This window comes from Pseudonaja textilis, chromosome 1 (assembly GCF_049901715.1).
Source record: "Pseudonaja textilis isolate UNSWEBS1 chromosome 1, rPseTex1.2, whole genome shotgun sequence".
In the NCBI taxonomy this organism is placed as follows: Eukaryota; Metazoa; Chordata; class Lepidosauria; order Squamata; family Elapidae; genus Pseudonaja; species Pseudonaja textilis.
In genome coordinates this window covers 169,818,900-169,835,063 of record NC_141990.1, presented here as the reverse complement: position 1 = coordinate 169,835,063, position 16,164 = coordinate 169,818,900, and the positions used below count along the sequence as shown (strand labels likewise).

The 16,164-nt window shown below is 39.2% G+C and overlaps 1 protein-coding gene across 15 annotated transcripts in view; it reads left to right on the top strand.

The window, feature by feature from the left end:
• Positions 1–16,164, top strand: part of ABI2 (abl interactor 2) — a 74,967-nt gene that overhangs the window by 27,853 nt on the left and 30,950 nt on the right. For 4 of the 15 annotated variants that reach the window (XM_087914612.1, XM_087914195.1, XM_087914552.1 and 1 more), the window contains exons 2-6: positions 4,292–4,459; positions 5,380–5,556; positions 10,544–10,561; positions 14,447–14,544; positions 15,310–15,456. In XM_087914612.1, the coding sequence (XP_087770738.1) occupies positions 4,292–4,459; positions 5,380–5,556; positions 10,544–10,561; positions 14,447–14,544; positions 15,310–15,456 (608 nt within the window). The remainder of the gene's footprint in view (positions 1–4,291; positions 4,460–5,379; positions 5,557–10,543; positions 10,562–14,446; positions 14,545–15,309; positions 15,457–16,164) is intronic. The other 11 variants (XM_026696754.2, XM_087914291.1, XM_026696753.2 and 8 more) reach the window with 3 other exon arrangements.

Sequence of the window (16,164 nt, the reverse complement as noted above, 5' to 3'; positions counted from 1 at the left end):
ACCCCGATGTCGGAGCAAGTCCTCTTCAATGGACCATGGAGAATCAGGTCCGACATCCCCCCATCTCTGCTGCGTCCACGCATCCAATCGTTGCGCCTCTCGTATGCGAGCCCGCAAGTCTACTGGATCTTGCAGTACAGCCAAGGATTCTGGTTGTAACACCGTTCGTAGAGGAAGAGGATCCTCGGGCCCGATATACTCGGGCTTCCAAGACAACGCGTCTGCCCTCCGATTCTGTCCACTCGGAACATAAGTAACGGAGAAATTGAACCTGGCAAAAAACAACAACCACCGAATCTGGCGTTGGTTCAATTTCTTAGCTGTGGTCAAATGTTCCAAGTTTCGGTGATCTGTCCGAACCTCTACCTTGTGCCGAGCCCCCTCTAAATGATGTCTCCAGGTCTCAAAAGCAGCCTTAATGGCCAACAACTCCTTTTCCCAGATGGTGTAGTTGCGCTCTGAAGCTGTGAGCTTCCTAGAATAGTATGCGCATGGGAAAAGAGGCACGCCATCCTTCGAAGCTTGTAACAGTACTGCTCCGATAGCGACATTAGAGGCATCTGTCTCGACCACAAATGAACGATTCGGATCAGGATGCCTCAATATCGGCTCGGCCACAAACGCTTTCTTTAAAGTTTCAAAAGCCTGTTGTTGTGGAGGCCCCCACACAAACGGGACCTTCTTACGGAGGAGCTGAGTTATGGGGTCCATTACTTTAGCAAAGTCCGGGATAAAAGTCCGATAGTAGTTGGCGAATCCCAAAAGACTTTGGATGTCCTTGACTCGATGAGGGGCTTCCCAACTACACAATGCCTCAACCTTTTTAGGGTCCATAGCAATGCCCTCGGGAGAAATGATGTGCCCTAAAAACTCTATCGACGACTGAAAAAAGAAACACTTCTCCAGTTTCGCATAGATCTTATGCTCCCGAAGACACTGCAGCACTTGACGGACCTGATGAAGGTGGTTATCCCTGGACCGAGAGTAGATTAAAATATCATCCAGATACACCACGACAAACCGATCCAGCATGTCCCGAAAAATGTTGTTCATCAAATGCTGGAATACAGCGGGAGCGTTGGTTAGACCAAATGGCATGACGGTGTACTCGAAATGACCACAACGAGTGCCAAACGCTGTCTTCCACTCATCCCCCTTGCGCATCCGAATCAGGTTGTAGGCCCCACGCAGATCGAGTTTAGTGAAGATAGTAGCCTCTCGCAACCGCTCCATCAATTCTGGAATGAGCGGTAAGGGATAGCTATTCCTCACGGTGATAGAGTTTAGTCATCTATAATCACAGCAGAGACGCAGTTCTCCCGACTTCTTCTTAACAAAAAGAACGGGAGCCGAAAGGGGGGACGACAAGGGTCGAATAAATCCCCGAGCTAAGTTTTTATCCAAAAACTCTCGGAGTGCAACCAACTCGGGCTCCGACATGGAGTATAATCTCCCCTTTGGCAATGGAGCGTCCGGTATCAGGTCCACGGGGCAATCATAAGCACGATGTGGGGTAATCGGTCTGCCTCCTGTTCGCTGAAAACATCGGAGAAGTCCGACAGCTCCGAAGGAATTGAGAAAGCAGGAGCGGTGATATCTTGGCCAGCGCAAACATGCCTCAAGTGGTCCACACATTGTAGGCTTGGAAAAGAAATGGCGTTCTGTGACTAAGCCACCAACGGATCGTGCAAACGCAACCAGGACATTCCGAGCACCAAAGGGAGATGGAGGTTCGAGGTGACATAAAAACTTATCGCCTCCTCGTGATCCCCAATAAGCATACGCACTGGCTGAGTAGTGCGGCGAATGGGTCCCGACTTGAGTTCACGCCCATCTACGGCTTCCACCTTAATGGGTGGATTCACAGGAATCAAAGGAATTCCAAAATGTTTAACAAAAGCACAGCCCATAAAGCTGGTTGTAGCCCCTGAATCCACCAGCGCAACGGCAGGAATTCCTTCTTTCTGGGACTGTAAAAAGATACGAATGTCCAAAAGTAAGTGCCGAGGAGGACCAGGATTTACTTCGGCAATTTGGGATGGGGGTGTAAGATGTGCCCGACCTAAGGTTTCCCTGAGGTCGGGCCTACCCCGTTTCCCGATGGGCCAGGAGTGGTTTCAGGCACAGGTCTGCGAGTCCTTCTCCGAGTGCAGGAATTTGCAAAATGTCCCGGACCCCCGCAATAAAGGCACAAGCCTTCCTGCAACCTTCTCGAACATTCTCGCACTGTTAAGCGAGGGCGGAGTGCGCCTAACTCCATCGGCTCCTCAGCATTAACCGTGGGTTGGAAAACTCCTGGTGGCGTGGGTTGTGCATGAGAAAACGAAGATGGTTCCATACCGAGCCGTTTGCGTCCACGTTGCTGTAAACGAGCTTCAATTCATAAGCACTGAACTATCAATGCATCCAAAGTTAAAGCCCTCTCTGCATGGACCAGCTCATCTTTGATGGCATCAGATAAGCCTTCCTGGAATGCAGCCATATGAGCCGGTTCATTCCAGTTAGAGTACATACACAGCAAACGAAATTCTGCAACGTATTCCTGCAGGGAACGTTTCCCCTGATTAATGTCCCGTAACTGTCTGTCCACATTTTTTATCTTAATTGGGTTCTCAAACATCACTCTCATTTGTTGGAGAAAACCCTGGAAATTGTTCAACAACGGGCTATCTTGAACTAACAAGGGAGTAGCCCAATTAGCAGCCTGCCCAGTTAATAAACTGATCATAAATCCTACTTTAGACCGGTCGGTTGGGAAGTCTTCAGGCCTCAGAGAGATAAACAATTGGCATTGACCCATAAATGCCGGGAACCTGTCCATTTGCCCAGAAAATTTCTCCGGCATGGATACTGGGTTTTTCCTCACAGGAGGGGCAGGGGGAACAGCAGCAGGGCTTGGTAAGCTGGAAACATAATTCAGCAATTGTGTTACCTGATTCTGAAGCGTCACATTGCTTTGCAGTAGCTGATTAATTTGTTGTTGTTGCTGCTCTACCAAACGCTGCAGTTGATTTGAATCCATCTTGCTTTAAAGATGGTTTGTGGCCAGGAACAATAATGTTATGACTCCCCTTCGAAATTCAAACGAACAAAACAGAAAGCAGCCGTTTCACAATTAAATCAAACGGAAAGAAGTCTTGTTAGATAACGGCTGGCAGAAACCACAGCATAAATCTTACTCTGTCCAGCAAACCAGTCCTGGCAATAAATCCTCAGCCTCAGAGCTCTTTGCTGTAACGTCCTCACTCAAATAAGTCACTTTGTTCCTGGCAAATTGTACCAGCCCAGCTGTGTCCTTTTATACTCATTGAGGCAACGTGCTAATTTACTGACTCGCTCTCCTCATTCGCTCCAGCTGATTTTGCCTTCTCAACCGTCTTCTGTTCCTTACATTTAACCACAAATTTTCCAAGTTCTCATCTCCACTAGAAGACTCTCTCAAAACTTCCCTGTCAGCCATTCCCGGCTGTTGATCAGATAAGGAACCAGAGGAGGTCAAAGGTCCTGACAATTCTAATACATCAGGTCTGTCGTCCTTTGTCACGTCCATCTCCTCATCCTGGTTACCAGTCCAATCACTGAGCCATGCCGGCTCATATTTTTCTGCCATGTCCTCCTCACTTGAACTCATATCAGTCACAGGAGCTGAATCCAAGCCCGGAGCCACAACAGTTTGGAATCAATTAGAGGTAGGAAACTCCTATCTCTGTATGGCAGTTTTTTCTTTTAAGCCAGTTCTTTTATCTTTTCTCATTTTTTCTGATGCCAGCAATTTATATAATAAAATATGAAAGAACAATTTGACCTAAGAAAGTTGTGAGAAATGACTGTCAGCTTTGAAAGACATATTTAGACCAGATGCTCCCACATTGCCACATTTTTGAGCCTGGGAAAATGGGAGGGGGGAATTTCTTGGATTGCATGTAGTTAAACATAATATTCTTTTTCTAATTAAAGGTCATGTTAGTTTGTACATAAGTGAGGGGAAGTGTCAAGTTGACGGATGATGATTGGGGCATGTGATGTGATGATGGGTGCAGGAGTTGGATTTGTAGTTTTTACTTATTGCAAGGAAGCTCGGAACTTTCAGATTTGGGATTCCCCAGTTGTGCCAGTTTACTATCCAAGTAAAAGAACTTTTGAGAAGATGTCTGTCTCGGAGTTACTGGTTGGAGTGGAGGTTTTCTGGAATGCTGAAAATGACTGTAATGTGTATATTGGCTTAAAAAGTTGGAAGATGCACAAATTGTTTATGAAAAATGTACATTTTTGATTATTATTTTTTCTTTAGTCACCAGATAAACAACGGGCTCTAGAAGAAACCAAAGCATACACAACTCAGTCCTTAGCTAGTGTAGCCTATCTGATCAACACTTTGGCAAATAATGTTCTCCAAATGCTGGATATCCAGGCATCCCAGCTTAGGCGAATGGAATCGTCAATCAACCACATTTCCCAAGTAAGATAACATATTTACTAACTTTATATTTAAGGTCAGTGTAATGCAGAGAATGTTGCACCATAGGCAGATACTATCTGTTGTCTTTTTGTTTTTATGGAAAAATAATTATTTTTCTTGAAGAAAATAAAATAGGCACTCTTTGAATAATAAAAAAACTTCATTAGCCAGCTTTACCATGTAAAATTCACACTTGAAATGTATAATTATTGCAACAAATGCTGAATATTACTATTTATTGTTTCCTTGGGATATTTTGCTAAAATTTTAAATCTGAATTGCCAGTTTCCCAAAATGTTCAATTATAGCAATGAGTTGATTCAGTTATTGGGACCTGTAGCATTAAAAAAAAATTCTACAAAGAAACTGAAAATATAATTGTCTTCCATGACACTGTCTCACATTAGATAAAAACAACATTAGCAAGCATGGCATAAAATTATTCCTTTCATTCCAGGAAGTCCATATTGGGACAGTAAATGTTTTGCATAGTTGTATCTAATGTTAAGTTTCTGTAGAGATCTTAGAGAGCAGCAGACCTAGGTATTTATAATAGACGGTAATCAATGTACAAAAGAAATCCATAATATAACACTGTTAATCTCATAGAATGATTCATGAACATAGAATCATGTTTCTGGAAGGAATATATTTTCACTTAATGTTAGGGAAAATGTAACTTACGACAATGTATGTCATTTTAAATTATCAATGTATTGTATTTTAAAAGAATTTGTTTTTTCTTTAATTACTTAGCATAGCATTAGTATAAGGACTATTCTGTATACCTCAGAAGTTTTTGTATTAAATTAAATGTTATTATAACAAAAGAAATAAAACATGTAACTCTTGTAGCTGTTTTATTTAATGATCTTTAATGATGATTTAAAAAAAAATACCTATATTCATTATGCCTGTAGACAGTTGATATACACAAGGAAAAAGTGGCTAGAAGAGAAATTGGCATCTTGACTACAAACAAAAACACTTCAAGAACTCACAAGATCATTGCACCAGCCAACTTGGAGCGACCTGTTCGTTATATCAGGAAACCTATTGATTATACAATTCTTGATGATATTGGACATGGGGTAAAGGTAAGTGGCAAAATGAAATAATTCAAATGTATATTTTAAGAATGAAAAAATGTTTGTGTAGAGAGGCTTCCTTGCATTCTCCAATTAATAGCATGGTTTGTTTACCTTTTATATTATTGATTCTGTACTGTATTGTTCTTTGTGTCTCAATGAGCAAAAAATAAGATAAAATGCATGTCCCCTTGATTTTGATTATCAAGCAGTACTGACTGACAATATAATACCTCTTTTCTGTTTAGTTGTGAACTAAACTCTTATTACACTACTATTGTAAACATATTAATCTTTCCTTTGGTCAGACCAATTTATTTATATTTATTATATGGATTTGTCTGCTGCCTACTCTCTTGATTCTAGACTCAATTAATTCCAGACTTGCATAATAAGCAAAATTAAGGAGCTAATCTTTTAATATCCTTTTAAAGCAGAAAAATAAGATAAACCAGAAAAAAATAACTAGGATCCATTGGGTATGTGGCTCTAACAATACCTATGATTTAAGTGTTGCTAAATTACATGTAGAATTACATATTAAATGTATATGCATGCACTGTGTAGGTACACACTTAATTGCATGTGTAAAGTTTGTTCATTTTCTTGCATGCTTCTCTGGAATACAGCCTTAAAAGATACAAAGTAATTAAAAAATGTGAAAATATCAACAAAAAGGAAAAAGTTAATGTGAAAAAGAACAATTTACAGTACTTGCAACATTTTCAGTCAGCATAGTAGCAGAAATGACAAAAAAATACGTATTTTCTAGAGAATTATTTACCTTGCAAAGAAATGCATTTGTTTGTGAACTAATTATATTATTGTTTACTTCACAATCCAGAATGTAATGATTCGGATTCTTCAGGGAAGCTTATTAAATTTGAAATATATTTAAATCCAACTTTCTTCACTGAAAACATTTTCTGTGTTGATTATAATATAAAACTATTCTGAAAGTAACCTTTGATTGAAATTCTCATTTTAAACATTAGTGAACTCTCTAAAAATTGCATGCATTGGTATTGTGAAGATGATGCATAAACTAGTTATTTTTCTTATAGTTATCATGTCTTTAACGTTTTATAAAACAAATACAGAGTTTCTGTAGCTGTTACACATATTTACATTTGGACTATAAAAATAACATAGCACCTTTGATTTATGAGAAAGGATGTTTGGTTCTGTTTTTCTTTCAATATAGCCATCCTGGAGGCAAACAATAATCAAATACCTGAAAGAATATTTGAAATGCAGCTTTAATTTGTAACAACAAAAACATACAGCCATGTTATATCATCTTTGGTAATCCTTATGAGTTCTATCTAATATCAAAAATTCCGGTTCTTCCTTATATCTAAATCTATTCTGGAATGTGAATTAATGTTCTAGAATACCTTAAGGAATGTGGATCAGAGGTGGTATTCAGGTTCTGACCAGTTCTGGAGAACCAGTAGTGGAAATTGTGAGTAGTTCAGAGAACCAGCGAATACCACCTCTGACTGGAGATTTTACAGTATCCTTCCCTTGCCACGCCCACCAAGCCATGCCCACAGAACCGGTAGTAAAAAAATTTGAATCCCACCACTGGTGTGGATTGCTCACACAGAAAAGGGAAATCTGTTTTGCCAACCATTTTTCTTGTTCTGGTGGGTAGTCTGATTAAATGTGTTTCAGTCACTGCCCCTACCTACAAGATAATGGTAATGAATAGTGGAGGTAATGAACAAATAAACACAATTTGAAGGAAGTATACAAGCAATTAATTTAATTATTCTGTAACATGAATGCTATAAATAGAAAACCAGAATAAACATACTTAGAAATAAAAATTATTTGTGGAAAACGATACAGTCAGAACAGATTTTGATAATGCCCTATTTTATTTGTGCAAAGCAGAAAGTCTTAAAACAGGAGCTGTGTCCAGTTTATAAGTTATTTGTGATACTTGTCTGAGAACCCTGGTTCAGGGAGCATGCTGTATGCTCCAAAGCATCTATTTCTTTTTAAATCTGAAGTGTTGCAAAGCCCTTTGGGATGACAAGCTGCTAGCTTTTTTTTATTCAAGTGAAAGATACCATGTTTCTCCAACAATATGGCCTCCGTCAATAGGAAGGCTCAGCATGATTTCTAGGCATGAGGTGAAATTAAGCTCCGCCCCCCAAATTTAAGCTTATTTAAACCATGCATTTCCCCACCATTTCTCACATTGTTAGAACTACACAAGGTGAAGAGAAATGGGAAGGGAAGGGGGAGGGAACTTGCCTTTAGGAGCGCCATGCAGGTAGCCTAGGCTAGAATACCCTGATCTACTACCGATAGAACATCGGCCAATAGAAGCTCCCCAAAGGCAGAGTCACCAGCTGCTTCTATTGGTCGGTAGAAGCAACCTCGGGGCGAATGCCCATGCGCACTCCCCTCGCCACGAGGCCATTTCTATCAGCCGATGGAAGCTCCCCAAAGGCAGAGTCACCAGCTGCTTCCATCGGCCGATAGAAACGGCCTCGTGGTGAGGGGAGAGCACGTTAGTTGTGTTTGAATCTACCAGCGGGGCAGGAGAGAAAACACACATGTATCTGTGTCTGGATAAAAATTGTGAGATTGCGACGGAGGGAATGGGAGAAAAGCCCTTAGCCCAAATGTGTTCCTGTTTTGCTTTCCTGCCCATTCTCTGATCAATCTCTCCAGGGCAGCTTTTGGCCTAAAATCACCCAGGTCTCCCTTAGCTAAAGGAGAGGGGAGGTCTCCAAAGACCGTCCCTAACCTCCGCCATTTGAGAGGACTGAACTCATTGCTTCTCAAAGTTAGACCCTCAAGTTTTTCAAAAGTTCTTCTGAACGCCTCAGACGTCCGATGTAATCCAGAAATGTCTCATGATTGAACTCAATAAAAAAAAAAAAGAACCTGCACCTCATCACCAAGTCCCTGGTTTTACGGCTCCTCTCTCATCCCGAATTATGCTGCAATAAGGGATTCCGAGGCTGGCGTTGGTAAATTGGTTAATGATGGGCACTCTTTCAGGTGCTCAGAGAGAGAGAGAGAGAGAGAGAGAGAGAGAGAGAGAGAAAGAGAGAGAGAGAGAGAGAGAAGGAGGCGTTGCTGAAGTTCTCAGACTCCCCCCAACTGTTAGCAACGCCAACCGTGAGCTGTGGCAGGATTGCTTCAGATCATGTGCAGAATGCCTTTGCTGTTCAACTCCCCCCATGACTCAAGGTTCATACTAAAATTAGGCCTTTCCAACCAGCCTCTGCAAATATTCGGCCCTCACCAGAGCAATAGAAAGGACGGTTTAGCTTCTCCCCGGCCCTTCTTCGCTCCAGCTCCCTCCCGCCCTCCTGTGCCGCAGCGGTGACCCTTTCACGCTCACCCCGCTTCCCCGCTGCATTCCCACGAGGACCGCTCCTGCGTCTCCTTTCGAGAACCCGCCCAATCTCCCTTCTAATTGTAGCCGAGCTCTGCTGCCTCCTCTTCCCTCCTCGGCGGCCCCCCCACTCCACAAACCAGCGGCGGCAGCAGGTAAAGGGAGGTCGGCTGCCCTGTGAATTTGGGAGGGTGCCCGGAAGAGGTCTGGCCTGGGGAGGGGAGGGCGGTGGTGGGAACCCCGCAGATTCTGAGACCTTCCCTCACCAGAAGGTCTCGGCTGACCCGGTGCAGGGGGGAGGGCTAGCAGGGGTGTGTGTGTGTGTGTGAGAGAGTGTGAGTGAGTGAGAGAGAGAGAGAGAGAGAGAGAGAGAGAAACTCAGCTTGCTTCCCTTCTGCTAAGAAAAGTTTGCAGCTGCTCTCCCATGCACACTCTCCTTGCCACGAAGCCGTTTCTATTGGCTGATGGAAGCGGCTGGTGACTGCCTTTTGGGAGCTTCCATCAGCCGATAGAAACTGCCTTGAGGAGAGTGCACGTGGGGTGCTCCTCTCAGGAGCGCCCTGCGGGCAGGCATGCCTCATCCCAAAGCGGCTGGTGACTCTGCCTTTGGGGAGCTTCCATCGGCTGATAGAAACAGCTTCGTGACGAGGTGAGTGTGCGTGGGTGCTCACTCTGAGGCCGCTTCTACCAGCAGATAGGCTGGTGACTCTTACCTTTGGGGAGCTTCCAGTGGCGGCCTCATGGAGACGTGAGTGCACATGGGGCACTCTAGGTGGAGGTGCGCATGGGGGAAGAAATTAAGTCACCCCCGAAAAGACGTCCTAGCCATTTTAAAATAAGACCTGGCCTTATTTTATGAGAAACACGGCAATTATTTTACGGTAACTTTGTAATTGAGTCTACACATGGGCAGAGGTATATATTTCATCATAATATAATAGATTTAGCAATAGAAGAATGGATAAATAGCAAATCCTATATAGCTGAATAAATTCTTCCAAATGAGGTGTTTCAGAATACATGGAATCATGTATAAAGAATCTATTTTTGATTAATTAAAACAGCGGTGTCCTTTTGTACACTTCAGAAGCTGTTCTCAGTTGTGTCTGCATGTGTGTGCATGTAAGTCAAAAAGCCACTGGAAGTGGCTTGGTTTGTGCAGGTATATAGAGACACAGCACAGCAGGTGTGTGAGTCTGGAAAAAGATTCCACTGTTTTAATGATCCAAAGAGAGCTTTGTTTAACATGGATTAAACCTTCTGAAGGATTTTCATAGCCCCTAAAATCTATATTGAGTGAACTTTTTTCTCAGTATTTTTTAGCATGTGTGAGATTTACAAATATGCTACATGTGCAAAATAATACTTTCGAATTCAATTTATCATTGTTATTTGTTAACAGATTTGTTAGCAAATTCTGTTAATAATATTTTAAAATGTTATTCATTTTGAAAACCTTTATTCATAACACCTTCTGCTTTAATCACTCTTTCTATGATCTATTGATACATTATTTAGTTGATACTAAGTGCTTAACTTTTCTTTTTCCCTTCTTTCTTCATATCCTGAAATTTCAACTAACCTTTCAATGCTTTTCTTCCTTGCCTCTTTTATTTGCTTCATTTATGCATTAAGTGGTTGCTTAGATTTAAGGTAAGAAACATCAGGGCTGGATTTCATTCTTATATTTGAGACTATTACATATGGGGAGAATGTTGTTTTTTGCCAAGTTCATGGGAAGAAAATAATGTTTAATATGTTTCTTGTGTCTTAAAAATATGCTAGATGCTGAAAGAACTAGCAAGGGCTTCAGCAATCAGATTTTACATGAAAAAACAAATCAATATAAATTTGTGTCAGGTCTTCTCTCCCCCTGTGTAATTATATATTATTACTTATATGGTGTGATTTGATCTCAGTTATGAGCCAATTGAATTTGAATTTGCAAATTTTATTTTATTTTGCAAAATCAAATATAACTTGGGGCATGGTTTATGTTTTGAAGTTTTACTTTCAATTATTAAGCAAATTTTTGAACTGCTACACCAGTGCTACTATTGGGCTGGTATTGCAGATCTATATTATAGTTCCTTTGGAAATATATATGTTTATATAGTTTCTGCTATGTTTGTTGTCTTCATTGTATTAAGTAGGATTTAAGGTTACTTTTAATGTTCTCAGTATTTTTATATTAAAATAAAGGAGAAGTAGATATAACTATTATAAGTACCAGAATGAATCTCCTAATTATCCTGAGCCCTTTGATTATATTTTATAAGTAACTTTTGTTGCTTTAAGAATATGAACAGATGTAGATGAAAGATGAAAGGACAATAGAGCACCTAAAGTTGTGCTGAATTGAACATGGTGGGATTTGGTACTGGGTAGCATGTGCTGCCAACTTTGGCTTATTTACATAATGACTTTTATCATGTAATTAACTAGTGCGTGCATTTGGAGTTCAGTTCTGTACTGTGCTAACTATAATTTTCAGCCACTCACTCACTTAAATGCAGTTTACAAAGTTCTTGTGAGTCTAAAATGGGATTGTCCTAAGGGATATTATTGTATCCTTGCCCCTGGAGGAATTGATGATTTAATAATGTGGAATTGATTTTTTAAAAAGCCAGTATAACTGATGACAAGAAATTGCACTTATGACAAACACACCTTAGTTTTTGAACATTAGTTGAGCTGAGCTGTGTTTAAATCTTTTGTTTTGTTCATGCCTTAGCAAATAAATATTTTGATGGCAGGGTGTTGACTATTTGCATTCCTCTTTGTGGCATTTTGGCTTTTTTTTCTGAAAATGAATACAGATTCTCAATTAAATGTCAATATATAACAACATATATTGTTAAATGACAATATATGACATGTCTAACAAATATCTGAAAGGCAATCTACCCAGTACAGAGGACTTATTTCCTTCTGAGGTAATTCATAAAAGCCTGCACGTCAGCAATGGGCACAGCCATAACTGCCTCAGTCTTTAGTCTTTACTAAAGGTCACCACAGCTACTATTACTTCTCTCCTATATTTTTGACGTTGTGAGGAATAGTGAAGCAACTCGTATGCATTTACATTTGCTGGAAGATATTTTAGAAAAGTGTTAGAATATATTCAGTAATCTTGAATTAATATTTCCATATATTTGGCACCGATTCTCTGGATATTGTATATAAATAATAAAGTTACCAAATATTCTGCAAATATTAACTACTCTAAAGTATTGAAAATCTTGTTTAACTGGATGCCATCCAAATATTAGATAGAGCTTCCATCAGTTCCAGGTTTCATAACATTCCATTATAACAGTAGCTGCAGAATGCCACACTTCATGGACTTTATTTATTGTGTCCCCTTCCTTCTACATTTTTTAAAGATAAATTCAGAAGCTTTAAACTGTAGGGTGTCCCATACACTTATTGACACTGTGAATGCATTATTGGTGTTGCTTTTATGGTAAGGAAATACAGTTGAATATAACTTTCCAAACATCATGTCAAATCCTAATTCTTAAACTGACTAAATTGACTGACCCTCCAGTGATTCCTTCACTTAGTGAGTTATTTTTTTATCTACAGAGAAATAATCACAATTTCTGTCATATTTATGATTGATAAAAATCCTGCTTATTTCATAAAACATTTCATTGAACTTGAGACAACTTATTTATACCTTGAATTTATAGCCTCATTTATATCGTTTGATTTACTGATATGATCAGTACAATAATTAACTGAAAAATTGAGGTAATTAATGCACTAATTACAACTTGGTTTTTAAAAAATATTTACTATTAAGGATAATATTTTATTTTTTATAACTTTGTATATTACTTTTGATTTGCAAATTGCTGCGACACAATTAAAATATGGTAAAAATAATTAAGAACAAAAATTAATAATATCCCGGCAACATAATAAATATAAACATATTTATCTTTTGTTACATAATATATATTTTCTAGAATTCAATTTATAGAAGCATCAAGTAATATCAGTGTGAATTTAATGTTAACATTTACAAGTATATTTACAATGTATAATAGCAATAGCACTTAGACTTATATACCGCTATAAAGTGGTATATAAAGCACTTATATACCACTATAAAGCACTATAAAGTGAGTGCTTTACAGCCCTCTCTAAGCAGTTTACAGAGTTAGCATATTGGAGGACAATTTGGGTCCTCATTTTACTGACCTTGGAAGGCTGAGTCAACCTTCAGTCTCGTGGGATTTGAACTGCCAAATTGTAGGCAGCTGGCTGCAGAAGTAGCTTGTGGTACGGTACTCTAACCACTGTGCCACAGAGGCTCCTTCTCCTCTGTAATGCTTATCAAAATCATTTCAAGATTTATTGAAAATTTTTTTCTTTAGGGCAATATTGGATTATTTATCCTATAATCTCAGAATGAACCATCCCTTTAGAAGCTACCTGCTTGAAATTTTGATTGCCCTTTGATGTATGATATTAGTGACATAACCCAGTTTATTTCTGTTTTATTACGTATGACTTCAACAATTTTATAGAATTGCAACTAAATTTAAATTTATTACCTGTTCTCTGGGTCAAATTCTTCTGGTCTTCATGCCAAGAATGAATCCCGCTATCTCAATATTCTTGGGGAAATAGCTTATGGAGATTTATATAAAAAGCCATATAAAGGGGGAGAGACTGAATAGAATTATTATCATGATGATGATAGGACCTTATATGGAAAAGGCAAGGGAAGCTGTTGGATTGGCCTTTATCACTACTTCCTGTTGCTGTTCACTCCAGCAAACCTTTACTTCTCCTTAACAAATGGTGATATATAATTAATTGGATTGAAAAGGTAATTGGATTCACATTTCTCATTCCAATTTTGTTATAAAACTGACTAATGAGACCTCATATACTTCAGGACTTCCTTGGAATATTTAATAAAATTATATGTAAGGCATTAATGAAAAGAAAATTGTTCCTGAAAAACACCTCTCAGAGGCAGTAAAATCATATTGGATTTTCATATAATATGCAGTTGTAAATTTGTATTTGTTACAAAGAGTAGAATCAAGCTCGAAACCAGGTTTTGAGCATTTAATTGATTACATGTAATTAATACATGCATATAGTATAATTAAGGCACAGCTAATAAAATGTTTCAGATACAGTTACTTTTTAGTCTCATTGGAGTAGACAACTACAGTACTGCGTTCTTGGAATGATAATTTGTCTAAAACTCTTGAGCCTAGAAAGCTCAACAATTTTCATGGAGATAGATTTGCTAAATGTAAATGTGATGGCCTTAGGCAAACTCTGTCTCAAAACCACATCATCACACCGCATATAACCACAATTTAAGTGCACCTAATAATTTTAACCAGGGTAGAGATAGCACACGTATGTATGACTAGTTTAGTTTTTTCTTTTTCTTTTTTTGATTTGCACATTTGTCTCTTTAATGTAGTAGATCAAGTCTTTATGGGCTCTAATTTAAGTCTGAAAAGTTTAAGTGAGGTTATTTTTTTCCCATTGCCTCTTACACAGGTTAGCACGCAGAATATGAAAATGGGTGGTCTGCCTCGTACCACACCACCCACACAGAAACCGCCCAGTCCACCAATGTCAGGGAAAGGAACTATTGGGTAAGTATAATTGCATATACATCAGAAGGGGGAGGGAGAGAATGTAAAGGGGAAAGCTAAATCTTTCTTTTAACTTTTACAATTGTCTCTTGGCATTAAGGTACTTAAAAGCTGCAGTCTGGGATTTGAAGGCATCTGTCTTGCAAGCATAAACCTATCCATAATATCACCAAGAGGTGTTGCATAATCATTGGAAATATAAGATACATTTCTTTTGTGGAAGCCTTTGGGCTAGTGCTTGCACTTTGAATAGCTGTACACTTATTTTCTTATATATTTGGAAAAAATGACCAGCCTGAATATCCTGTAGTAGATTAATATAAAATGTCATGACCCAGTACCTAAATGTGGGGATTTTTTTTAGCTCCAAAGAATCCTATTCTCTTTTTTTCTTCTGCATAGGGATGCCTGTTACATGTAGCATGACAGACCATCAAGGGGAATAGGAACTCTGTGCATGCCTCTTATAACCTAATCCCATCTGTCCTTTCTGCCCCAGTACATAAATACTCTTGAGGAAAAAGGGAGGGAGGGATAGTTTATGGCAGGCATGCATGGATCTCTTTATGAATTATCTACATAGATGCCAGCTGGGAAAGCTGGGCCTAAGGAAATCCTACACATATGCTACTCCTGCAGCGCATTGGATCCAGACCTGTGCATTTTTGAGCAGAACAATCTAGCAGGAATTCTGCACTGCCTTGGCCAAAAGGTTTTTGTATTTCATTGTCTGAAATTGCTTCCATACATGTTTTTCTTGTGTAGGCGTCACTCTCCCTATCGCACACTGGAGCCAGTGCGTCCTCCAGTGGTACCAAATGACTATGTACCTAGCCCTACCCGTAATATCGCTCCCTCGCAGCAGAGCCCTGTTAGAACAGCTTCTGTGAATCAGAGGAATCGCACTTACAGGTATTCACTCTGCTCCTGTGCAAAATATTAACAATAATTAAGATAGACAACTCGGTTTATAGCAAACTGCTTTTAACCACCCCACCCCACCCCACCTCTCCACTTAGAGCTTCATAAATTCATGCGATTTCCTGGGAAATAGAGAGAAATCATGCTGATTATACTACATGTTGTGTACTGTGAAGTTGTTTGTCTTGGAACAGGTTTTTGTTTTGTTCAAAAGCAATATACAATACACTACTGCATTGTGTAACGCAAATAGTATTGCATTTAATGTATTTATTTTTGCTGCCTACTATCTCGTTATAACTGGTGTGATACACAGCTTCTAAAATGTGGTACCTGCTAACAAGAATACTACAACTGTGAAAAGTTTATGTCCAAAATTCTGAAGTGGTAAAATTTTGATGCTTGTGCAAGTGCTGCCAATTTTAAACAAATGTGTAGTTCAGTTGACTTGAAATGTAGCTAATATTATTTATTTCCATTGACCCTTAGAATGTATATTGTAGCAGTAGGAAAGTAGCCCTGGTAAAATAGTTTTTGCAGTGTGGAATCAACCTGCAGAGCAGGCTAGCAGTACACAAGGAAAGAAAAATCTTAGCATATATTATAAAGCTCTCATGGGTATTTAAATTTTATACATAAAGGTTTTTACTTCAGAGATGCAGTTTAGATGAAATCAGCTTCTTTCCACCAAAGGCCCAT